Genomic DNA, 26,528 nt, shown 5'->3' with positions numbered 1-26,528 from the left:
TGTGAACACTATTAATTCTCCCTTCATTCTATCAGTATGATTTAGCTTAATCTATTTAGCTGAAGCGATTATTATGTAGATATTCGATATGTATTTAGATTTCATCAACTAACATGTAAAGCATCTTTCAGGAACATCTTCCCTTGATACGCTTCCACCTCAGTGCTGGTATCAATATGTGCCAGATCATTGGCAACCCCACAGACGATATGTTCAGGACAGTCGTCGTACAGCGCCAGAACGTTGATCACCTTATGCTGTTTTAGGAAAAGTGCCGCGATTCGACCGACGTCACTGCCCGCTCCGATCACTGCTACCTATATCCAAAATTAGAAAGATCTAAAAGATTCGATTGAAGAGACATTTAATTGGGGGGTATTGTAGAGAAAATTCCCACTGGAATTGAAAGTTACCAAAATATAATCTGTATTTTAAGCTGATAGAAATTTCCATGTCACTAAAAATAATATTTTACCTTTGATTTACATATAGGTACTTATAAGGTAGGTATACCTTTCATGTTACTATCAATATCATGTTACATTTAATGAAGTACAAATTAAGTAAATTATTGTAGTTTCATTTGTCCATCATGGTATGTATGGGTGCGATATAAATAATGTTGGACCTACAAACTAAAACGTTACAAGGAACTCGAATTTGTACCTTTCTTGGAGGAAACCTTGGTTTTGCGCAGTATCTCTCACATTCCTTCTCCAAGTTGGCTAAAACATCAGACATTACGAAGTTTTGCCAATTAGCTTTGTGGATGGTCAACAGATTATGGGGTTTCAATATTTTCAGCGCACGAAACATTTTGAATGATGAAAGGAATATTAGAGGATAAATTGGTTATATTTTTATGTGGTTTGATATTTTATTTCATGATTCTGTTGTTTGTGAGTGCAACATTGTGTTTGCTTTGATTTATGAAAATTTTGACGATTCACGTCAATGATATAATATTATGATGTTCAGCAAAAATAGAATAAAAAAATTGAAATGGCATCAAGAATTTTTTGATAAGATCTATATTATTTTAAATTTCTCGTGTCAGAGCAGTGTTTGCAAGGAAACCTCACCGAAATGAATTGATCGATTTTAATTCAATTCTCTGTAAAAAATCAGTAAGTCTGAATAGAGGTCGTGAACTGTTTCTTTCAATTTCCTAAGAGATGCGAGTGTCTTGGCAGCTCAACAATTTGCCGCGGAAGCCAGTTTATTTCATATTATTTGCTTAAAATAGACCTCATTTTATGTAAATTTCAGGAAAAGAATTAACGTTGTTTTCTACTACTAATAAGAAATAAAACACACACAGAACAGACATCAATTTTAATAGATAAGTTTCACCTATTACATAGTAAGATCCATAATGATTAACATATTGTCTACCCACACACAGGCTTACGACTCATGTATACAGTGTACACACACATGACTAGAACTCCAGTGAACGACAGCCGCCTAGACTCCACGTAAGTACTGATATTCGAAACACTAGGTACCTATTATAACCATTGATCTACCAAGAATGGATTGGTAATAGGAAAAATTGTTAAAAATTTAACCTTCATAGGAAAAATTAAGAAATAAAGAGAAATATAAATAACATGAATAGGTTTTATATGTAACATTTAAAGTACGTTACAATTTTTTATCTATAACACTTGCCAATTACAAAAGATACAATGACATACAGAAAGAGTTAAAAAGCGTCAATTTCTTTTGTAAAGATTACAAATCATTCAAAATATTCAGGATATATATTAACAGTATTTTTTATATAAATTACCACCTCCATGGGCTGGTAAATCAATGATTAATACTAAAAACTCAACGATTCACATGGCACATTAAACAAGAGTGAAGTCATCATCACAGTAGCTAAATTCAGAAATATATCTATCTCTATCGCACATACCACGCATTTCATTACTCAATATTATTAGACAAGGATGGCACTATTATTCAAAATTCACTCCTGTCTACTATCGTCAAGTAATTAGTTTCTTCAAACAATGTTCAAATATTCGAAATTTGTGACTGATAATATAATACAAACACACAAAAAAATTAACTCATTATATTACATCTCAAAATACTGAAATTAAATAATGTATAATATATAAAAACTTATTCATTACGTGTGCAAATATTGTACGTATTATTTAGATATGCATTCGAAAAAAACACACTGCTTTTCCGTCTTTTAGAATAACAGAATACACATAATTATATCATCGTGTTAATAATATAATTTCACTAGTCCTAAATTATATAAATCATAAAAATTTGAAAACAAAAAATATTTTACAAACTAAAAAATAAATAATATACTATTATAGGCTTAAAATAAACTCTTGATTTCAATTTCTTAATAGCAATAAAATACAGCTCAAAATAAATTACAATTAAATTTATCGTGACAGCACTTTTATTATAAAAGCATATCTGGATAAAATGCTACAGTGAGAGAAAGGGATAAAGCTATATGAAACTTATGCTGCATCCCTTTCACTCACCCAAAAAAACAGGGCATATATTTAAAGAACATATTTTTGTCTTTATATCAGCATTATTTCTAAATATAACTCAACAAAAAATCAAACTACAATCAAATTTCAAAACAATCCATTTGACAACTATCTGAAATATTTTATTAAAGAAAGGGAAATTTCATAACTCTATTTAAATAATTTGTGCCTTTTACAACCAAAATTTTATTCCTCAAACCCCTATTGGCACATAATTGTACGAGTATTACATAGGTTTCTTATTATAGCGTACAGAGAGAAACTAAACAACTCAATAAACACAGTTAGATTACACATGTGCCAAATTCCACATAACTTAATAACTAAACGCTAGACGGCTCATTTCACGGTATAACTCAAACGTACAGCATTATCTCATATTCACAACCCTTAACGATACTTACAAGCCGAGCAACAATTTAAATTCCTACGATTATTAATGTCAATGGGACTTCGATACCGTTCCATCGCGAACCACAACACTACCTTCATTTGCATTTTATAACAAAGTAAATGCATAAATGTTATCGAGATGTGAAATATCTACCAATCACTAAAACCTATAGTTTATTTATTATAACGTGTTCGACCCACGCGTTAAGGCTAATGAGGATTCATAAGACTCATTTTAGTCCAATAGATTAATATATACAATAAAAGGCAATCGAATAATGGAATCGGAAAATAGCCCTCGAAACGACTTCGAGACTTTAATAACAGGCTAAAATACTCTCAAAGAACAGCTATAAACGTCTATAAAGCTAACATGCAAATAAACGGTTAAGTAAATAGGTATTTAGTTCGATCTATACGAAATCGATTAAGTATATTTTCATCACAGACAATGAATTTTAGAAACAAAGATTAGTATGAAAATTGCAGATAATTCAAGACTCTTACTTCTGTTAAATTATTTTACCATTCCAGGTTAAATCTAAAAAAGTTTTTAAAGACACTTTAAAGGACCTTACTCTTAACAATGTTTAAACAGTAAATGATTTAGGCCACGACCTATCTACGAAGGGCAAACCGTCCTACGAATAAACCTTACCTAGGGACAAATATCATTTCAAGGCAAGAATACATCGTGTATACACTTAATATTGATAATGTTACTGTGATAAGTAAATATTAAAAACATATTAATTTGGCCGCCGGAAATTACTAAGGTTTTCTAATTGAAAAAAAAGAGCACGGAAATATTTCAAGTGTGTTTTTTGTATTTTTTTTTTTACTGAAATTAAACTTTTCCTGAGCTTAACTGAGCCTATATCACAATTGTCAATTATAATAACGCCATAAAATACGCAAATAATAACGTATTTTTACCAAACAAAACCCGGGTTAAAAAAATTGAAACCTATCCGTGACATATATACATCCTAAATCATTACTATGTACCAACTTAACTACGTGTCTACTTATAGAAAGGCGGCCAACTGACGCAAGGCTACTTCGCACATCTACTTACTCTACGGGATATCCATAGGAGATAGTAAGATTCCCTGTTTTTACACGCTTTATATTAGCTTCACCTGTATGTTTGTTTGTTTGTAACCGACTTCTTTGGGCGCGATTTTGACCCACTTTAAACGGCCAGATTTCGTTCAAACTTTGTAGATTTATTGAGGACCGATGACAATACACTAATTTGATAAAATTTTCTATTTTTAAGTTCGGTTTTCTATAAAAAGCGTGTTTTTTAGTTTTTTAAACTATTATTATTATTAATATTGAATTATTAAAGAACGTCTCAGAAAATACATTAGGAAATTAGTTTATAGTAATCAGTTCGAACAACATGTTAGACGCGAAGTTTGTGTCGTTATTTACATGTATGGTATGGATAGAAGTCACTGATAGAAAATATATGAAGATATATAATAATAGTATTCTGTTGAAGTAAATTAGTAGGAAATGTACATATGGAGGATTTAGTAATTCTAATGTCTATAAAAGAAGGATTTTATATGACACAATATATTTAGAAAGACTTATTCTTCTTTTAGAAGGAATAAATACGTATAAAATGAATAAAATAATATATATGTAAGTATATCTTGCCAATTAAAGATATCTAATGACTAATCAATAATTTTTAATAACAGTAATTTTTGAATAAGTTAATATTTTTAAGGTCTTTGGCAAGACTTCCTAGCTGATGATTTAAGCAAATTAAGTAGAACTTTTGTTTTCCAAATCTTTCAAGTAAAAATGTCCAAACACTCATGGACTAAAATATACACAATATAAATACTACCTTTTTTAAATCATACAGAAATATTCGGCTACTGTTAAAGATTGTAAGTAATTCAAATTAATGAAACTGGTAATACTTTTATTAGGTCAAGGAAAAATCAACTCTATTACATACGGCATACGGTACAAAATAGCGAAACAAGTTGGTAATTATGACCTTTTAGAATACATCATACCTATGAACCATCTTTTTATTTATTTTCTATTATCTTTATAATCAGATCTAGATCTTAGCTCAGACTAGACGTACAGACACTAACCAAATCTTGGAATGTTAATCTACAACCTATCGTTACTGACTCGTTATTCAATTGAATTTTAGTAAATAAACTCAAGCAATTATACGCGAAACGTATTGTAGTCAAGGTACTGTTAAGTTTTTTTTTAATCTTGCCAAATAATATAAGTAGAAGGTTGATATATTGAAAAATATTTTACACATTTATCAATTTTTTTTTCTTTAATTTTTTATCTGTATTAAGTGCGAAATACGTTGTGAAAAAACTTACAGTATCTAGTCAACAATAAATCTGTGTTAAGTAACTTTTTTTCGCTTTATATATTATAATTTATAAAATATACATCTTAAATAATTAAAATTTGTTAGTCGTTAGTATAAAACCAAGTGTCTTGTGCAAATCATTTCACTTCGAACATTTTCAACTTCAAGAAAGAGTTAGTTCTCTATTTTCAATAAAAATATTTTATTTATAAATTAAATTAATATAAATGGTATTCTTTTTTTAAATAAATTTGAGCTTTCCTGGTCTTATACGATAATTTAAACGTGAAAAAATTCTAACAAGAAATGTATAACACGCTTATAAAATAAAAACTTGATATAAGTAGGATTGTCACAAAAGCGTATATTTAAAGTTTAAATATTTCTCAATATAATATAAAGAATCGTAAAATATACTGTGTGAAAATACCGTCTTTGTTACGTAGAAATTTGTTATAAAAAAAATCTTTAGGTATTTTTATGCGTTTAGTAGCTTATATCGTAATTACAAAAATATACGAAAAAACTTATCTTTTTGTGCTTTTTAAATGTACGACTTAAATTAAATTTGTGATATTACAGCGCAGTTAATAAATATAAAATAATATTCGGATAGGCAAGTTAATTCTTAGTAGGACAAACACAGAGAGAAGAAAAGCAAAATATAAAACAAAAACGGCAATATACTAAATCAAATGTACTTTTTAAGCAGAAATACTGACTAGTACAGACCAAATTAATTATTAAAATTATCGAAATTTAGCGTTTTTGTAACGAATCAATTATTAGAATATTATAGATTATAGATTTTTATAAGCATAGCAATAAAACCTTTTTGTAGTAAATTTGACATTGACAGATAGACATACAAAATTTCCAAATGTTGGATAATTGTATATTTATTAAAAACTCTAAAATATGGGATACAATAATCAAACTAGTTAAAACCAAACGATTTACAGCTAACTTTAAATGCGATTGCTTACTACACGCATACGAAACCATAGACTATGGTACAAAATGGCGGAAAATACAATTTGTGCCAAAAATAGTAAATAGAAGAACATTTTAATACATCTGATTAGATGTGTATTAGAACAGTAGTTAGTAGTATATTAGATTTAATATACTATTACAGAGTAATGAGTAGAAAACCGTAAACTTAAGATCAGAAAAAAAAGGAATTCGTCCCAAGAAAATAATCATTGACTTTTTTAGATTTTTTTTTTATTATGTAGCCGAATCCGGACCTGCGTTTCGAGCATCCTTTAAGATCGACTACATCAGGTAAATATTTTATAAATAAGTTAAGCGTTCTTTAACGTTTGCTTTCAAGACTTAAACCTATCTTATGAAAGTGACACAACCTCTACCGACAAAACAAAACGTTTAAGAAACCAGAGGAGCTTTAAGATGAAAAAATAAGAATTTGGGGGTACTTCAACATTCTGTAAATAGTCCAAACTTGTATATCAATGTATATGGTGCTATTATATACGTGTTCAGACCTACATGTTACGTATAAGTAAGACTCGGCTAATGTATCTAAGTCTATCGATAAAACGTAAATTATTACGGGATTGGTAAGACGAGACGAATGTCTTGTGAACAGTACACTGTTTGAGAAATTTTCGAATTTTCGAATATTATAAAACATCTGAATATGTTTTATAATAGTATTTATTTTATATATTTATTAATAACCAAATTTATAGGTTATAGTAGTCTTAAGTGTACATCGGAAAATATATCCTCACTGCATACGTAATTACGATTTCTATTCGATTTCAAACTACATTTATTTGTGCCGACTATATGAAATGAAACATATTTTCCCATATACCATCAATTCTCCAAACATACGTTTAAACACATAATATTGCTCAACCAATCCCCACACACTATACTGTAAACAAAACACAATAAACACGATCATAAACGTCGGTAGTGATAGACGCAACGCTACTTAGGAGTTAATATCACAGATTCCTAAACAAAACAACACTCGCAGTCACCGGGGCCCCGCGAAATTAAGCTGACTAGCTTACACTGGGGGCCCCGAGGCGTTCGCTAATAGGGAGCCCCATGAAGCAAGGCGCTTCTATACCGGGGCCCCGGGCGTATTGCCCGTTTGGGGCCCCGGGCGTATTGCCAGTTTGGGGCCCCTGGGGCCCGGGAGCGGGGCTCCGAAGAGAAACAGGAAGTGTTCCGCGGAGCTTTAACCTTCCGGTGCTCCACCGCACAGCCGCGCCACTTCTAGAAGCTCCTGGAAAATCAAGATTTTTCTTTTTATGAGTACTACTGTAAACAAGGTTTTGGATAGTGTGAACACGCTCATGAGTAACAATAGCGCGTTAAATTGTGTATTTATTGGCATTGTACGTATTGTTGTAATTTATTCTTTATTATTTTTTTTTATTGTTTGTGGCTGTTTGTGCATAAATTCATAATTCATGTCAACTATTATCATTTATGAATTTAGGTTTACGTCTACATCGTTTACGTGCGTATTTTCTAAAATTTTAATGCCATTTCCATTTTCGAAAATAGCTGATGTTCGTTTACATATGTCATTTGTCTCGTGCGTAAAAATATGTTGTCCATATGTTTGCGTACAATTTATAATATGAGTGTGTATTTGTATCCATGCATGCGTGTATTTGTGCGTGTGTGCGTGTATGTATGTACCTGATCCCTGCGTGTCTGTCTGTATGTACCTGATCCCTTCGCCGCTGCAGCGCTAACCGCAGCCGCTCGTGTGAGCGCACGAGCTGCTCGCACAGCGCTTTATGTTCTTTCTCCAGCAGCGAGCACTCCGTCACACCGCGACCCACCGACTGGAATGTAAAGTCGACTTTAATATTATGTATGAATTGTGAGTAAAAAAAAAGGTGCGTGTACTAGTGTACACACTTAAGAAGTGAAACTTCTTTATGACCTTATTTTTCAAAAAATAATTAACTATATGCAACTTTACAGAAATACGTCGAATCGCGCGTGGTAGGGATAAGAAAAGATGGCGCGTAACGGAAAAATGTCACGCGTAACGAAAAAATGTTACACTAAATTTTTTCCAACCCCGATAAAGAAGTTTCACTTCAATAAAATATGAAAAGGACAAAAGAAAACAAAGTTTTAGTTGCCTTCTTGTTATGATAACCGTAGTTTAAGTTTGTGTATGTTTAAGGACTCGTATTTTGCAATATTTTTTTCAAATGGTGCAAAATGTATTATTTCGCACAATTTACAAAATAACATTTCAGATTTAACTCAAATTAAATCAAACATGTAACTTTTTCAATACCTCTTCATTAATTTTCCGTTTCTGCCTCAGGATTTCATCTTTATCTCGGTTGGTCTTCGCAAACGCTTTGACTTCCTCTTTCCGTGAGATTTCGAGACGGTTGAACACGTCTTTTTTCTTCATCTCTAGACTTGCCTATATTGAAATTTAAACATAAGTATTAGTATTTTTTCATATTCATAGTATTTTATTTATCATATTTGTACCGTACTATCAGCTATAAATTTTCATCACTTCTCAAATACCTAAAACGTAAAATCTGACATGTTTCTTGAAGATTAACCTCTACTATATCTCCTGCTGAAAGAGTGACTCTAATGGGAACACATGTCCTGAAATAAAACAATTTTATTTTTGAAGTGAAAACTTCTTTAGCGGCGTTGGGTATAAAATCTTAAACTCGCGTCAGGACACGTGACCTGATCGAAAAAGCGTAAAACGGATGGATATCAAACATGCTCAACGTTAATAATCAAGTTTTCACTTCTGCCGGCACTCCCGGAGTGCAACCCGTCTTTTTTTTATTTATTATTTATTTATAAGCACTCACAGTGAGCTCCTTCATCTGCTGGTGATGCTGGCTGCGGAGAGTCTTCTCCAGCGCGGCGAATATCGCGTGGTGGTAGCGCAGCCGCAGCTCGCGCTCTACCATCTCCCCCGCGCCTGCGCTTGCGCAGTTCGCTTCTTCGGAACCCACACAGGGCTCGCTCCTTTAAGAAAAAACGAGTATATTTGGTCAAAAAACAATAGTATTGAGCAGTGTACGTCTGAGCAGCTTTGACTCTAAGCTTCAGAAAATAATCACAACCAAGAAGCTTATATCTAATACACTGGAGATTTCAGTATGAACATTAACTACCTAGGTGTGAAAGGGATAAAAAAACATACAGGCGTCATTCAAGGTCATATTTTCTTGTTACAAGTTAATGTTCATACTGAAATCTCCAGTGTATTAGATATAAGCTTCTTGATCACAACCAATGTTCAACTATTGCGCATGCTATTCCACGTGCGCAGCTTACAACATCGAATCCTGATTCATGACTTAAATGATTCTGTAATATCAGTCGATAAGAGATTCCCGAACAGTGACACAATCCCAAAGCAATCTTCTTTTTATACAGACTTGTCAATTTTATTTTCCTATTGATACAAAAGATTAAACTTAAACTGTCCAGTAGTTAAAGTAACAAAAGGCAGAATACTTATTTGTCCACTATAGCATCGAATATGTATTAAAAGAACTAAATAGTTTACTTAGAAACGAGCCTTATCTGGACACTCCTATTACACACAAATAATTTTCTAAGTCCTCAACTTTCTACTTCTTAATGTAAAAAAAAACAGTATTGTTCTAAGATCCCAAACTGCAAAACTTTAAAACGCACATACAAGGAACGCACACGATAAAATAGAACACCCAATATATCTTTTGTATGAGATCATACCTGCCTGGTGCTTGTTGCAATAGAAGCGTTATGCGGTATAGCGACGTCCACCTTAACAAATGTGGAGAACTTGTCAAAAAATAAAGAAAGGATATCGAAACATAAAAAATAATAATGACATCTCGGATAAATTAATTTATGCTTTGAAATAGATAAGGTTTTACAAAATAGGATAATATTCTACCAAAACTATATTTTACATTTAAGTTGCCGTTTTCATTACTTGCTGATAATAGAATAACATTTTAACTGACAGAGATAAGTTGTGCTACCGACCATTAATAAAACTTAAGTAAGGGAAAATCAGATTTACTTACAAATTCTGATTTACTCTACTTACATATTCCTAATAGATATCCGTTTCGCAAAGAACTTGGGTCCCGGCTTGCCTCTCGTCTGTTTCCGTCTCAAGGCGTCCAACTTTCTTGCCAACTCTGCCCTTTTTTCCTTGACAACTTTACTCTCTAGGAGCGCATTGAGATGCTCTTCGACTGTGAGCTCTCTGTTGTTGCCGTTCACTGTGCTCTCTTCTTCTGAACGAAAATGAACTCTATTAAAACACGATAGAGTCTAGTTTCCTTATTTCGCAGTAGTTTTAGAATTAGTGGACTAAATGTTGCGAATTAATGGAGTAAGTTATAAAGTTTTTGGTCAAGAAGGTGTAAATTTGATTAAATCGTCGATAGGTGTTTACAAAAGTATCAAACGAAAATAAAATATTAAGAAAATGGTATATGTATTAGGCAATTTAAGGCTGCAGTCTAGCAAAATTGCGTTTTCAACAAGTTATTTGACAATTTTTTCCCGGCTAATGAAATGATAAACTGATTTTTTTTTTCTTGTTTATCAATTAGTGTTATATAAGAAATGCGCGTGAATTTTTTCATATTTATAAAGTTACTTTATGTTACCTTAATCAGGCCTTCAAGATAAGTCTCTTTCCCCCAAAGACATTTCGAGCTAAGTTTGTGCACTCACTACGTTGCAACCGATTACAATTTACACAATCTGATCAGCGCATTATTATCCTTATATAGTCGTTATTAAAAACTGCTGAATACAATTTCCGAAAAACTTATGATTTTCTTAATTAGAACGTTATAAATTCATTAAATTTCCCATTTTTTGCCTTACAAAATCTATTGATAAATACTGCTAAAAGTTATTTTTTCCATTAATTTATTCGAGTTGGTTGAAGACCAATGAGTATTAATCCTTTAAAAAAAATTTTTTTTGCATTTTGATAATTCTTTAAATATTAAAAAAATATTTAAAATAATTAGGAAAAATCCTAGCTAATTTCTTTAGTCGCGCTCCTTGGGCCGGAGCGTTCTGACGTGTGCTCTACGCTCGATTTTCCTTCATACCGAAGTGAAAGTTGCTCTACTTCATTAAATTTAATATTTTTGATAATTGATTATTTTTATCTTAGTTTTGTGCAAATATTCGTATTTTTAAACATTTGATTTCGATATGGAAAATAAACGAAAAAAATACGCGTGTAACTACATACTAGAAAAAAAATTATCTTCGAACATAAAGTTAATGAAACCAAATAGATTGCAAAGGTGATTGGCAACAATTTCTTTATTTTACGGGGTGTCAGTAAAGGGATGTATATTTCTTTAAAACTAAAGTAAGCTCATAAATTTTCTTCGTTCTAAGTTCCAAAAATGTTTATTTTTCATTTGAGAACTACGAAATATAATATAAACTTGTATTGAGAACTTGAACTTCCGAAGTTCATCCGGGGAAATCCCCATACGGGGAAAGTGATTTGTTTACTCCAAAATTGATCCGAGGTGTTTTAATTTTTTCTTCTAGTCATTTTCAACGTAGCGGCATGTTGTTTGATTATTAATTTTGTAACTTAAATACAGGATGTTGGTTTTATATTCTGATCTTACAGACGCGCTGACAAATTTAGTCCGCCATTTCTAGTTTAGTCTACCAACTCTAAGTACCAATATTAAAACGAATGGATTATCATCACATCATCAAAACTCAGATGTAATGGAAGATCACAATAACATAGAAAATTCAGTGGGTGTTGAGAACTAAACAAACAGAAGTAACAGAGACGCGAAGAATAAAAAAAGAGGACGAAAACGATAATTAGTTGATGCTTTCCCTTTTCGACGTATTGTTAGGGTACATCACCAATCTGCAAAAAACAAAACTGATGATTCCCAATTGCTGATTAAAAATGAAAAACAAATAATCGACAACAGTGGTGAAAATTTGCTGATCACAATGAAACATCCTTCAGTGGTAGCAGATTTACTCATTTCAAATGTATCGGTGAACAGCGTAAAGGAGAGGAGGACAGGAAAACATTATGAATGTGGATGGTGGATTGTATACAGGGTGTAATCAATAAGTATGTGCAGGCGATTATGACGTTATTATTGCAGGTATCAAAAAACTTAAAACTGATATCGAAATTACTTTACCTAATGAGCAAAATGACAATAATAACTTTTTAAAAGTATAACGAGAAATATCTAAAAAATTTACTTTATATACTCCCATATTAAAAAAGGGAAAAAAGGACTAGTAGAAGTTAAATGTCTAATTCCGGGAAAAGACATGAATGCGGAAGATGCGGTTAAAAAAAATTTAATATTTGAAATACAATGCAAAAAATAACACTTTTGTCATAGATAAGAATCATGACTATTTTTTCTAAATTCAGGGACAACTTAACGTTGCAGAAGCAGAAGTCTGCTTATTTGCTGTTTGGACTGGAGTGAATAATTCGTTAAAAATAGAATATAATATAAAAAAGTATGTAACGTTTAGGCAAAATAAAATGATGGACCATTATCAAGATTTTACATAAATTGCCTACTGTCAGAATTGATTGATTCGAGACTTCAGCATTCGATGCCCATCAAGGACCCATCCTATATCATTCAAGCGATTGAAAAAAAAGAGATAAATCCAGTGCAACCGATAAAGCATCAGAATGCTAGCAAAAGATTTATTAGGTTTATCAATATAAATCTATATATTACACATAATATAATAAATCTGTAGAAGACGCGAAGACTGACATCGGCGCGGACGGAGTCGCGGGCGGAAGCTAGTCAGAAATAAATATCTTTTGTTTTCATTTAACACAAACATTACATTTTTTTTATTATATACAAAATTTGTTTATCCGTTTTATTAGTTAAACTGAACAACTTTCACTAAGAAACTTAGGTCGAAAAAAATGTATAGAGTTCTGCATTTTGTATGGAAAGCTTATTTTTTTTTATATTTCGTCCAAATTTCTTTGTAAAAGTTGATCAGTTATATAAACATGAAGTTGAAGTTATCAATAGAAAGTATTCGCAAATTTTGTGTACTGATAAAAAAAAAAATCACCCGGTGTAATTTTCACGAAAATTGTTTCAAATTGTCATTTTTGGTACTTATTACGAATATTAAATTATGCATACGAATGATTTAATTTTTAAAAATTAAGTGGAGCAACTTTACCTTAGTACATTTGTATTATTTACATATAGGATGACAGGATGCATTTGTTTGCACTACTAGACCAAGCCCTTAAACATTAAATAGGTATGTTTCACGTAGATATTTTTATTAATTTAAATCAAATAATTCTTCTAAGTCTAAATCTACAGCCTACTTAACTTTAATGTACATTAATCACAAGGAACTTTACTACTAATTTTAGGTAAATCTTCTACTTACTATGTACCTTTTTAGGGACAAAACACTCAAAGTATACGCACCTTTGGCTGGTATAACCTCATTATTATTAGCCGGCGGTTCCGTGATCGGCACAGTCGATGCTTCCGGAGCGCTTTCTGGTCGGGGCTATAGGAATAATTGTTTGATATTCTTAAATAAAATTTCTAAATGTTTCTATAAAATTAACAGTGACTAGCAATTTTTAGTAAGGCTTGTAAATTGTATCGTTGTGTGTCTGTTAGAATTAATTTTGGTGATTGAGATTGACTTTATTTTTATGTTGACACATTATCAAAATGGAACTGGTAGGATATTATGGAAATAATATTTTACACTTGTATAGTTTTTACTAATATAATAAATGCGAAAGTATGTTTGTTTGTGTCTTTTTTCACGTCACTAATGCGCGATTTTATGGTGTGATATATTTTTGTCGAACAGCGTAAACTATTTATAAATACATCAGATTTTACGATGAATTGATACTCAAAAAAAGAGACAGCAGTAGAAGGGTATGTATTTGGAAATTGCACGCGTATGTGTACGTGTGTGTATGTGTGCGTGTGTGTGTATCTACGTGCGTGTGTTTGTATGTATATGTCATCTATACATTTATCACATACCTGCGGCACAGTAGCGACATTCCTCCTGGGCACAACAGTCGGATCCGGTGGCGGCTCCTCCGTGTCGTCCGTGAGCACCGCCAGCTGGTGGGCGCGCTTCTCCATGTCGCTCTGGTACTTTATCGGGTTGGCCAGCGCTTCTGCCAGTTCCGAGAGACGGTCCGGCACGTAGTCCTGTGGGGGTGGGGGTTTAGTCAGGGGGAATGGCTGGTTATCCCGTTGCCTTTTTAGGGGAGTTTCTAGCACTGTATATCTGGCTGATTTTATGATTCAACGTTACTAGTATCTATAGAAAGCTTTCGTAAGTTTTGTAATGGTATTGTCCGTCTTGTAAAGATGATTAGACGAATATTTCGTCCAATCTGTTGTTTTTTTTATAATTTTCTATATGAGCTAGCTAAAATTTTGTAGAGATATGCAGTCAGGCTTATTCTTGAACATACTCTACATCGGCCATTTGACGATTTAACTTCACTTTTTCTGGTCTCTTTCAAATATCCGTCAAGTTTTGTAAAGAGTCAAGTATTGACCTGATCTGCATCAGCTAAATCATGTTTTCTAGAGATACTTTGTCAGTCTTCTCTTTTTAACTCTACTATTATAGAGCGCATAGCGGTCAGTAATTCTATTCTACATTTCTGTTAATGATTTTTTGAAAGTGAATTTGACAGGTAAGATTGAAAGGCATTCGGGATAACCAGTGAAGTAGTAATTGCCGATAAAAGAAAAGAAAAATGTTCAATGAAATTTTTTGAAAGTGAATATTGATGGGAAAAATGAAAATATAAATTTAAATATATATTTTATAAAAGAGAAAAAGTTGAAAAAATATTTCAAGAAATAAGAAATTGACATAGCTATGATAGAGCAATTTGAGTGTTAATCACATTACATTTATACGTTAGTGACAAAAGCGTCAGCTACACATATATTGTTAAATAAATAAAGAAAATTGTGTAAAATGTGCAAATAAAGTGTATGGTGAAAGAGAAAGTGCTAAAAAGATAAGAAGTATAGAGAAATACGAATGATATAGTGACCATATACCTGTTTCATATACAATAAACAAATAAATAAGATGAAGTTTTATAATAAACGGAATATGCAATGATGTGAATATACTTTTATCTAGTTATGTTTCTGTAGTGTGTAACTTACAAATTTTATAGGTCAACTGCAACCTGCAACGTTTCGATCAGAGTAATCTTACCTATTTGAAGAGAATCCACATAATACATCTCCTGTGCAAATACATGTCATTGCTATCGAGTTTGCCAACAGGTGAAAAATTTTAACGGAATATAAAATCCAAACATTACCTTTATGCAAAATTTATAGTAAAGACCACCACGCTAGATCGATCACGCGTTCTGGGACCGACATTAATTATTTTTAATTTCTGGTGTGTACTCTATGTAGAGCACTCGGTTGGAGCGAGCTTTGTGCAAAATAAAGAGCAGACCACAGTTGCAATAGAGTACGAAGTTGGCCCACGCGTTCTGGGATCGACATAATTTTCTGGTGCGTACTCTATGTAGAGCATTCAGCCAGAGCGAGCTTTGTGCATCCGTGACCCCCTACCGATAAAACAAATTTTTGGTGCGTACTCTATGTAGAGCAGTCGTTCGCAGCTGCACGTGGCGGTGGGGGTTAGTGCGGTATGTAGAGACGGGCCTTACGTAAGTGGGGCGCACGTTCACCTGGACTTGCACGTGCAGCAGCAGCGCGGCGGCGAGCGGCTGGCCCAGCTCGGAGCGCAGCTGCACGTGGCGGTGGGGGTTAGTGCGGTATGTAGAGACGGGCCTTACGTAAGTGGGGCGCACGTTCACCTGGACTTGCACGTGCAGCAGCAGCGCGGCGGCGAGCGGCTGGCCCAGCTCGGAGCGCAGCTGCACGTGGCGGTGGGGGTTAGTGCGGTATGTAGAGACGGGCCTTACGTAAGTGGGGCGCACGTTCACCTGGACTTGCACGTGCAGCAGCAGCGCGGCGGCGAGCGGCTGGCCCAGCTCGGAGCGCAGCTGCACGTGGCGGTGGGGGTTAGTGCGGTATGTAGAGACGGGCCTTACGTAAGTGGGGCGCACGTTCACCTGGACTTGCACGTGCAGCAGCAGCGCGGCGGCGAGCGGCTGGCCCAGCTCGGAGCGCAGCTGCACGTGGCGGTGGGGGTTAGTGCGGTATGTAGAGACGGGCCTTACGTAAGTGGGGCGCACGTTCACCTGGACTTGCACGTGCAGCAGCAGCGCGGCGGCGAGCGGCTGGCCCAGCTCGGAGCGCAGCTGCACGTGGCGGTGGGGGTTAGTGCGGTATGTAGAGACGGGCCTTACGTAAGTGGGGCGCACGTTCACCTGGACTTGCACGTGCAGCAGCAGCGCGGCGGCGAGCGGCTGGCCCAGCTCGGAGCGCAGCTGCACGTGGCGGTGGCCGGGCCGCAGGCCGGGCACGGGCAGCACGCGGTGCCCCAGCAGCCGCCCGCCCTCCTCGTGCGCCGAGATGCGCAGCATCGCCAGCTCCGGCAGCACCACCTGCACACAACTCATATTACTACTAGTAGCACCGACAAATTCACACATAACGTGATTGTATATAAATTTATAAAGAATAGAAAAAATTCGATCATCGATTCTTTATAAATTTATATTTATAAAGGATTTGAATGCCATAAAATAATAAATATCAATTTCAACAAAAAAGGTCGTGCTCCATCGTTACAATATTGTATTCACTGAAAAGTGTTTCATATTGGTTGAGATGGTTGTTAATCATCCCAATAGATGGCGCGCGGTGTGTCCCTAAGACACATAAAACTGAAAGAATAGAATACATTCGATTGCTCTGGCGGGTCACGAGTGGCTGAATTGGTCAAGCATCCGCCCCGGAATGGCGCGAAAGGATTCGTGATCGATTTTTTTCTATTCTTTACAAATTTATATTTATAAAGCATTTGAATGCCATAAAATAATAAATATCAATTTCATAACGTGATTGTCCGCAGTCACAGTTAAACGAGGAATAGGCAGATAAGTGACCCCATACACCCCATATATATGACCCCATAGACATATTTCGACGTCTCGTAATTTCTTTTTTGAAGTGAAAACTTCTTTAGCGGCGTTTAGCACTTTTTCTGTAATGGGTATAAAATCTTAAACTCGCGTCAGGACACGTGACCTGATCGAAAAAGCGTAAGACGGATACCATTCCAAAATATCAAACATGCTCAACGTTAATAATCAAGTTTTCACTTCGGCCGACACTCCCGGAGTGCAACCCGTCTTTTTTTTTGGCTTTCAGTTTTGATTATACAGGGTGTAATCGTTAAGTATGCACAGGCGATTTTTCCGTAAGTATTACAGATAACAAAAAACTTTAAACTGATATCGAAAGTACTTAACCTAATGAGTAAAATGGCCCTAATAAATTTTTAAAAATGAATCGAGAAATATAAAAAAAATTATCTTTAAACCCTCCCATACATTAAGTATGAAATATGAATATCCGTATACATTTAATATGAAAAAGCTTTCTTTTTCTTTTTTGGTTTTCTGCTTTAATTACTTCGCAAATTTGAAGTGGCATTTTCCACGCTTTTTCCGGACATTTTCACGCATTTTCCGGATATTTTCCGGGGATTTTCCGAGCATTTTCCAGGCATTTTCCACGCTTTTTCCGGAAATTTCCACGCATTTTCCGGATATTTTCCAGACATTTCCCTCGCATTTTCCGGGATTTTCCAGACATTTTCCGGGAATTGCACAGGAATTTTCCGGGGATTTTCCGAGGATTTTCCGGATGTTTCCCAGACATTTTCCGGACATTTCCCTGGCATTTTCCGGGAATTTTCCACGCATTTCCCAGGCATTTTCCGGACATTTCTCAGGCATTTTCCGGGGATTTTCCAGGCATTTTCCGGATATTTTCCGGATAATTCTGGGAATTTTCCAGGCATTTTCCGGACATTTCCCTGACATAGCCTGTAAATGTCTGGAAAATCCCCAGGAAATGCTCTGAAAATCCCCGGAAAATGTCTGGAAAATCCCCGGAAAATGCCAGGGAAATGTCCAAAAAATGTCTGTAAAACATCCGGAAAATCCCCGGGAAATGTTCGGAAAATCCCCGGAAAAATATCCGGAAAATGCGTAAAAATGTCCGGAAAATATCCGGAAAACGCGTGAAAATGTCCGGAAAATATCCGGTAAATGCGTGAAAATGTCCGGAAAATGCCTGGAAAATCCCCGGAAAATGCCCGAGAAATATCCGGGAAATGCCTGGGAAATGCGTGGAAAATCCCCGGAAAATGCCAGGGAAATGTCCGGAAAATGTCTTGGAAACATCCGGAAAATCCCCGGGAAATGCCTGGATAATCCCCGGAAAATGCCTGAGAAATGTCCGGAAAATGCCTGGGAAATGCGTGGAAAATCCCCGGAAAATGCCAGGGAAATGTCCGGAAAATGTCTGGGAAACATCCGGAAAATCCCCGGGAAATGCTCGGAAAATCCCCGGAAAATGCCTGGGAAATTCCCGGAAAATGTCTGGAAAATCCCGGAAAATGCCAGGGAAATGTCTGGAAAATATCCGGAAAATGCGTAGAAATGTCCGGAAAAAGCGTGGAAAATGCCTGGAAAATGACCGGAAAATGCTCGGAAAATATCCGGAAAATGCGTGAAAATGTCCGGAAAATATCCGAAAAATGCGTGAAAATGTCCGGAAAATATCCGGAAAATGCCTGGAAAATCCCCGGAAAATGCCAGGGAAATGTCCGGAAAATGTCTGGGAAACATCCGGAAAATCCCCGGGAAATGCTCGGAAAATCCCCGGAAAATATCCGAAAAATGCGTGGAAATGTCCGGAAAAAGCGTGGAAAATGCGTGGAAATGTCCGGAAAAAGCGTGGAAAATGCCTGGAAAATGCCCGGAAAATGCTCGGAAAATCCCCGGAAAATATCCGGAAAATGCGTGAAAATGTCCGGAAAAAGCGTGGAAAATGCCACTTCAAATTTGCGAAGTAATTAAAGCAGAAACCCCAAAAAAAAAGAAAGCTAAAATCTTTCATATTAAATGTATACGGGATATTCATATTTCATACTTAATGTATGGGATGGGAGGGTTTAAAGATATTTTTTTTGATATTTCTCGATTTATTTTTAAAAATTTATTACGGCCATTTTACTCATTAGGTTAAGTACTTTCGATATCAGTTTAAAGTTTTTTGTTATCTGTAATACTTACGGAAAAATCGCCTGTGCACACTTAACGATTACACCCTGTATAACTGTACAGAACATTAACACTTTACATGAATCATTATTCAAATCTGTCAAATAGAAAAGTCCGTCAACCCTATCCAATACCACACCTTCTTAAACACAAACGGTTCGTCCCCATAAACCGGATTGATGCCGTTGGCCGGGACTACTCGTGTCCGGAACTTCTTGCGGACAGTGTCCGCTGGTAAACCAAACATGTCCACTTCCACGTATGTCCCGCAGCGCTTGTCCGTTAGCAGCTGTCCGGACACTACGCTAACTGATAAGGAGCCAGCAATTATGCCATCTACTGTGCTCTCTGCGAACGGGTCGAGACGCCTATCCTAAAAGAAAGAATAATCTTTGGTCTTTTTAGGTTCATTTTATCAAATATTTAAACTCGTAATAATAAGCATTAGATTCCACATCGCTATAGTGACATAGATGTTGTGTATTGATGACAGTAATTATATTATTGTTTTCGTTATCTCCATCAAAAAAATATTAACTACCTTGTATAATGTGTAACAAATACCAAAAAAAGTTTAAGCATTCATCATTTTGATTATATATACATATCTATACTATAATATTATAAAGAGGGAAGGTTTGTAATTATGTATGTATGGTTTTCACGCATAAACTACAGGTAAATTAGCTTGGAGAAATTTTTGCGTTTGTAGTAGTGTATGGTCAGCAAATAAAATAAAACAACATTTTATTTTTAGTTTTTATTTTATATGTATATATAAGGGATTTTAAATTAAACTATATGTGTTTCTCCTCTGAAAAAGAGGAGACTTTATTTTAATATTTGCACATTTAACATACATATAACTTTTACATTAACAATGTTACTAAAATGAATTTACTAACCTGAAAAAGAAACGACATTTAAAGTTTAATTCTTTAGTTTGAGAAGTCAAAGGCTTGCCTCGACCATGTTTTAACACTGGAGCCATATTGAATTAACAATATAAAGTTACAACACTTACACACAAATTAAACACTAGTTATGGCCCTGCCTTCATACAAAACTGCTGAATACGCCGTTCGCACGGGAATAGAATGTGGATGCGATTTCCCTTAGTTAGCATCCAAGCTTACGTCTTTATAATTATTAAACTGTATAAATTCATTCTTTAACTCCGGTCTGCATCGTGCAGACATGGGTGTAAAAGTCTCATTTTAGCTATTAAATGTAGTTTTTAAGTACATCTGAGTTTTCATTTGGGCCCTCCGGCTGCGGGACATGTAATTCACTTCAACAAATATTATAACAATAATAACAAATAATAACAACAATCAACAAATACAAAATTTATCAATTAAACTACGTACATAATAATTATAATTTTTGAATGAAATGTGCTTTATGTTCTAACGCTACCAAACGACTGCACGTGGCACCTGCGGAGTGCGGACAGCGTAAACTGGTTTATTCTGGTTTTGTGCGTGTTTCCACTTTCCACTATCAAGTGACGATTTATTTATTTGTTTTGTTTCGTAATTATTATGGTCAAATATTAATTATGAAACAAATTATTATGGACACGATATTTTATTGTTTCACGGTAGTCGCCTTGTCTTTTGCTCAAGGACGTAAAATTGAATGATATATTTTTTTTTATAAAGTCAAAACCATTTTCTTTCAAATAAAAACTTGTTTTTATTGAAAACAAAAGTGTTGCTAGGAATAAGTATAAAATTAAATAGTAATGTTAGGATATCGAAACATTTTTGTATAGGCCAGAACGATATAGTGGAAACGCGCTCTAAGATCTGAGTAATATACACACCACTACATATGCAAAAATTTCTCCAAGCTAATTTACCTGTACTGGACCGATTTTGATAAAATTTGGCACAGATAATCTTTAGACCCTGAGAAAGAACATAGGCTACCTTTTATTGCGAAATATGTACCACGGGCGAAGCCGTGGCGGACCACTAGTAGTTTATAAATGTTTGAACGTTATTTATACATACATACATAAGATACTTACTTTCCGCCTCATAAATTCCGGTTTCAATAGATATCCGCATCTCCTGTTATATTCGAAGGTGCCAGAGTTGAGTTGCATCGCGAGGTCTAAGGTTTGATAGTTGAGCGCTACTAGCTGACATCCCGCGTTCCAGAAAACCTGGAAGATTTATAAGGAATATTTAAGCGACATAAGAGAAAACATTTATAGGTTTATTGTATAAACAATGTGCTTAAAATTACTAACATGTACGTCCTAACTATTTTAGAATAAAGATATAATCTTCTACTATATAAAAATAAGTCGGGTTTCCCTTCCTGACGCTATAACTCCAGAACGCACGAACCGATTTCCACGGTTTTGCATTCGTTGGAAAGGTCTCGGGCTCCGTGAGGTTTATAGCAAAGAAAAGGTGTCTCCGCCGGGTTTGCTAGTGGATAAATGAAAATTGAAAAATGAACGTTACCAAGTCTTTAAAGGTAGATCGATTTTTCATTTAAATGTGTTTAATGATGTTTTTTATACTACAGTTTTATAAATCTAAATTTTCATTTTCATTTCAACTAATAAATTATTAATGGTTTTAACTAAGGAATTAGTCAAACATTACATAAGCATTTTTTGCTTACCTGTGGCATAAAGTTGGAAGAATCGAATCTTGTCCCGGCCGGATACACCCTCGACAACTGATGCTTGTTGTAGTTCACGAACTCTATGGGACGTTCTTTTAGCAGCGCCGTCGCCTGTTTCTCATCAAACGACGACATTTCGTAAAAACGATTCTTTTCTGGAAATGAGAAAGAGCGATTACTGGAAAGGTAAATTAGCAGATCTAAATAAATAAATAATTTTCACAAAATATTTTACATGAATGCAACAATTTTGAGTTTTAAGTTTGATACCATCCCTTTTCACTAGACTACCGACGAATTCACCTACGCCATAACGCAACATCTGAATATACAATTTTATCTCTAACGTATCTATATTTTGTTGTCTCGAAGGACCTTCACGTATTTTACTAAAGCGTTCATTTCTTCTAAAGCAGCTCTACCACTCTACATTCTACAACTCTACACTCACTTCCAGCACTCTTGTACGACCTATAGTGCTCATAGCTCTACCACTAACTCTACACTCACTCTCAGCGCTCTCGAACGAGCTAAATCACACTAGCTGCACATACCCTCACTCTACATCTCTACCACTAGCTCTACAACTCTACAGCTCCACAACTCTACAGCTCTACAACTCTACAGCTCTACAGCTCTACATCTCTACCACCAACTCTACAACAACTCTACTCACTCTCAGCGCTCTCGAACGAGCTAAAGTGCACGGGCTGCACATAGTTAACGAGCGCGGATATCTCGGCAGCGGCGTGGCTCTCGCGCGCCTCCTCCGCGGCGCCGCCCGCCTCGCCCGCGCCCGCGCACTCCTCCTCGCTGGAGCTGTCCGACTCGGAGGACGACGACGAGTCTTTGGAGCCTTGACGGACCAGCTGGAATGGGTGAAAACATAAATAAATAAATAATACAATTAACGCATTGTAATTGCAAGATTAAACGGAAAATTAATAGAAAAAAAGGAATTGGAAGATAAAAACCCATGGAGGGTTGTCTCGTAAAAACCACAGGACAGTTCTTTGGCATATTATAATAATATACAGTTACATATTTTGTAAAATTAAATTGTAATACTGAAATGATTTAAAAGAGCAACTATGGAGTTTCTTGCCGGTTCTTCTCCATAGATACTGCTTTCCGAATCGGTGGTAAATGTTAAAAATATGTATTGACGTTTCAAAAGTGCTTCTCGAAGAAGTCTAATTGAATAAATAAATGTTTGAGTTTGAGTTTAAACGAAACAGTCGCTATAAAAATTAAGATTTCACACGCAAACTCTATTAAATTTTATAAAGTAACGATATACTTTTTATATCGTTATTTTATTATATACTCTATCGACCAAATAAAATATTACTTATATACCAGCAGTTGCAAAGATCAGCTAGTACAAAAGAGTCCGTGAAATACTTTCTATAAAAGAACTGATAAATTTTTACATGTCTTACGCAAAAATACAAAATGTTATAAAATTATCAAAACGACAAGAGAAGATATGACAAAAAATGACAACAGAAGATAATGTTTTTAAATTATCAACCAAACCAACAATTTTTTTCCATAAAAATATGTATATAAGCTCTTATTATCTCTTACCGATCCATGAGCAATCTCCCCATTCCCTTGCGGCACCATCTCCCGTTGCTCACTCTCCTCAACGAGAACCTCCTCTTTCTTGTGATGATGATGATGATGTTTCTTCTTGTTCTTTATAATTATCTTGTTTTTCAGCAGTGAAGGCGGCGGTAATTCTCCCCCTTGAAATGTTAGAAAATATTTTTACGTCTGATAGCGATATTAAAAATTATACATAAACTAAAAAACGTGTTAAAACAGATTTACCTATACACAGACTTAATTATAATATAAATAATAATTACTTATTTGATTAAAAAGTCTACGCTCTATAATCAGCTCTTTCAGCTTTAGTGAACAATTGCATTAATAGTCTAAGCTCTTTATTAAAAAGCGCCGTTCGATTAACTGCCTAAAAAATATCCAGCCGCTTCATTTAATAAGTAAAGTTAATTAAACGATGCCGTTAAATAATCAAACTAAACTTTTATAAAAAGGCTGATTGAACTTGTTGTCTGGGGCGTATACTCTTAAACGGTTTAAATGCAAAAGACAAAGAAATAACGCTAATTCTTTATGACCTTACCGACCCCTAATAACTATGAAAGTTTAAACAAATATTTAGTTACCAACATCCATAGCCACTATCAATTATTACCTCATTTGGTTAATGAGTCTGCATATACTGTAATAACAACGTACGCACACGTGCCCGCTCGCGCGTACACAAACACGCAAACAGTAAGCCATCGAAAGTCGAGCTTAATACAGTTAATAGCAGATTAGCTGTTCCCATTAATTACCGCCAACTCCACGTTTCCGAACACGTTGTAACAATTAAACTTCAACGAAATTTCTCAACGCAAATGTATATTTGCAATACTTTTCGATATTTGGCCTTAGAAACATCTGCTACTACGATATTTCCGGCGTTTAGTTTTTTAAACTTTCAATTCCCTTTCTGTAATATAACCGTAACGTCTTTTATTACCATTTATATTTAGATTTCTATTCGTAGTTTTCTACAGGTTTTCCTAGTTATTGCAAAAAAGGTCAATGTTATATTTATACCGTAAACTTCCAGTGAACACAGGTGTGTTCTATAAAGTGGTATTTATCTTGAGTCACTCTAATTTTCTTAGCACTGAATAATAAAGCAGCTCAGAATATCGATTTGAGGAATGGAGAGATTAGGTCATCTGTATTTAATAGCCAGCTATATTAACTTTAGGTAGATGCAGCGCTATTTCTATAACATACCTAAATAGTATAAAGGGAAAGTTTGTGAGATTGCCCGTCTGTTTATATGCAAACTACTGAACTATTTTGTTCACAATTTTCTTGAAGTATACAAACTTTACATTTCAAATGTTATAGGCGCAAAAATCTGTTTAGACCCAAATGACCACAATTGATTTATCAATGTTCTTGTCAACAAATTACCCAGGCTAATTTTAAAGACTCTTTGAAGAAGACTTATTGATGATAATCGTCATAAGAGAATTTATCTAAGAGATTTAACCTAAAAATTAAGATTCATATGCTCACCCGGTTCCAACTGATGTGAATCCAACGGTTTATCCAACAACATATCCCCGAAAATCTCCCTACAATAGTTGGCTATCTTGGCTTGCTGTCGTGGATTGCAGTGGTTCTCGAAGCTCAATATCACGGGATAGTCGGACGTCTTGAAGGCGCTCTCGGCTATCGCTTTGAGCACTTCCCTAGCGTTTATTTGCGGCACTATAGTGTAGCCGTGGACTATGACTGGCTCGTCTGTACGCCCGTTCCAGAAGTCGAGTTCTACGCACCTGTAATTGGAAGGAAATTTTAATGAAAGAAGTAAAAGACATAGGAAAAATAACAAAATTGACATATATTAAATTTTATATACGAACGCATTTTTTTATTCAAACGATGCCCTAATACCTGTCCACCTGTACATATATTTTTGTAAGAACATGAAAACATTTTTAATATAGCAAAAATTTTTTGCGTTTCAATTGATAAACACATTGTAGCACATCTTAAGCAATGTTATCAAAAGCTTTCACAATAACGTTATTATTATAATCGATAAAATAATCAAATGTGAAATTGAGAGCAAAAAATGATAACAATAAACTCTGCATTGTGCAATTAAAAGAAAAGCATTTCACAACAAAAACCTTATTGAACGAAACACTGCGTTAAAATTCTTAATCAAAAAGCTATCTTATAAATTAATGTTCTTCATTTCATTCTACAGAGAAACGAAATAACGCAATTATTATTTGTGCGACAGTTCATATTAAATACGTGAAATATCATATTTTCCAACATGATTTTATCTTTAAAATATTTTGACCAGGTGCTTAAAGGGATTAAATGAAAACGTATTTATTTTATCGACCAAAAATATAAAGTTACTAGCAATGCCCTGCGGTTTCACCCGCATAGATAGTGATATCGTGACAGTGAAAAGTCTACTATAGGTCGGACTATAGGTTTAATTTTTAATCACATGAAAATCGCCTTTACCCCGTCCCGCACTACGGCCTGCTCATTGTATTGAATTACGGTGAAAGAATTTTTGAAATCGGTCCAGTAAAATAAAAATAAATGAAAAATGCGTGAAAACCATACATACTTACATACATAATTACAAACCTTTCCTCTTTATAATATTAGTATAGATATATATGCATACATCTTCAAAACCATGAATTATATAAGACAGTCC

At 34.8% G+C, this 26,528-nt stretch overlaps 1 protein-coding gene across 1 annotated transcript in view; it reads right to left on the bottom strand.

Moving 5' to 3' along the window:
- Positions 1-6,967: 6,967 nt before the first annotated feature.
- The window catches only part of Plc21C (Phospholipase C at 21C), a 91,047-nt gene continuing 71,486 nt past the window's right edge, over positions 6,968-26,528 (bottom strand). The window contains exons 8-22 of the mRNA XM_090120348.1: positions 25,355-25,617; positions 23,828-23,988; positions 22,914-23,106; positions 22,235-22,392; positions 21,627-21,764; positions 19,731-19,964; positions 16,079-16,900; positions 14,379-14,552; positions 13,797-13,881; positions 10,391-10,583; positions 10,051-10,101; positions 9,153-9,312; positions 8,603-8,737; positions 8,016-8,135; positions 6,968-7,564 (exon numbers count right to left, since the gene is read on the bottom strand). Coding sequence (XP_089976474.1) covers positions 7,517-7,564; positions 8,016-8,135; positions 8,603-8,737; positions 9,153-9,312; positions 10,051-10,101; positions 10,391-10,583; positions 13,797-13,881; positions 14,379-14,552; positions 16,079-16,900; positions 19,731-19,964; positions 21,627-21,764; positions 22,235-22,392; positions 22,914-23,106; positions 23,828-23,988; positions 25,355-25,617 — 2,935 coding nt within the window. The 3' untranslated portion in view covers positions 6,968-7,516. The remainder of the gene's footprint in view (positions 7,565-8,015; positions 8,136-8,602; positions 8,738-9,152; positions 9,313-10,050; positions 10,102-10,390; positions 10,584-13,796; positions 13,882-14,378; positions 14,553-16,078; positions 16,901-19,730; positions 19,965-21,626; positions 21,765-22,234; positions 22,393-22,913; positions 23,107-23,827; positions 23,989-25,354; positions 25,618-26,528) is intronic.

The sequence above is a fragment of the Colias eurytheme genome, chromosome 4, assembly GCF_061535395.1.
Source record: "Colias eurytheme isolate Ceu_HAF_F1 chromosome 4, ilColEury1 Martin Lab GWU primary, whole genome shotgun sequence".
Taxonomy (NCBI): Eukaryota; Metazoa; Arthropoda; class Insecta; order Lepidoptera; family Pieridae; genus Colias; species Colias eurytheme.
Note: the sequence above shows the minus strand (reverse complement) of the source record. Positions and strands in the feature narration are given on the sequence as shown.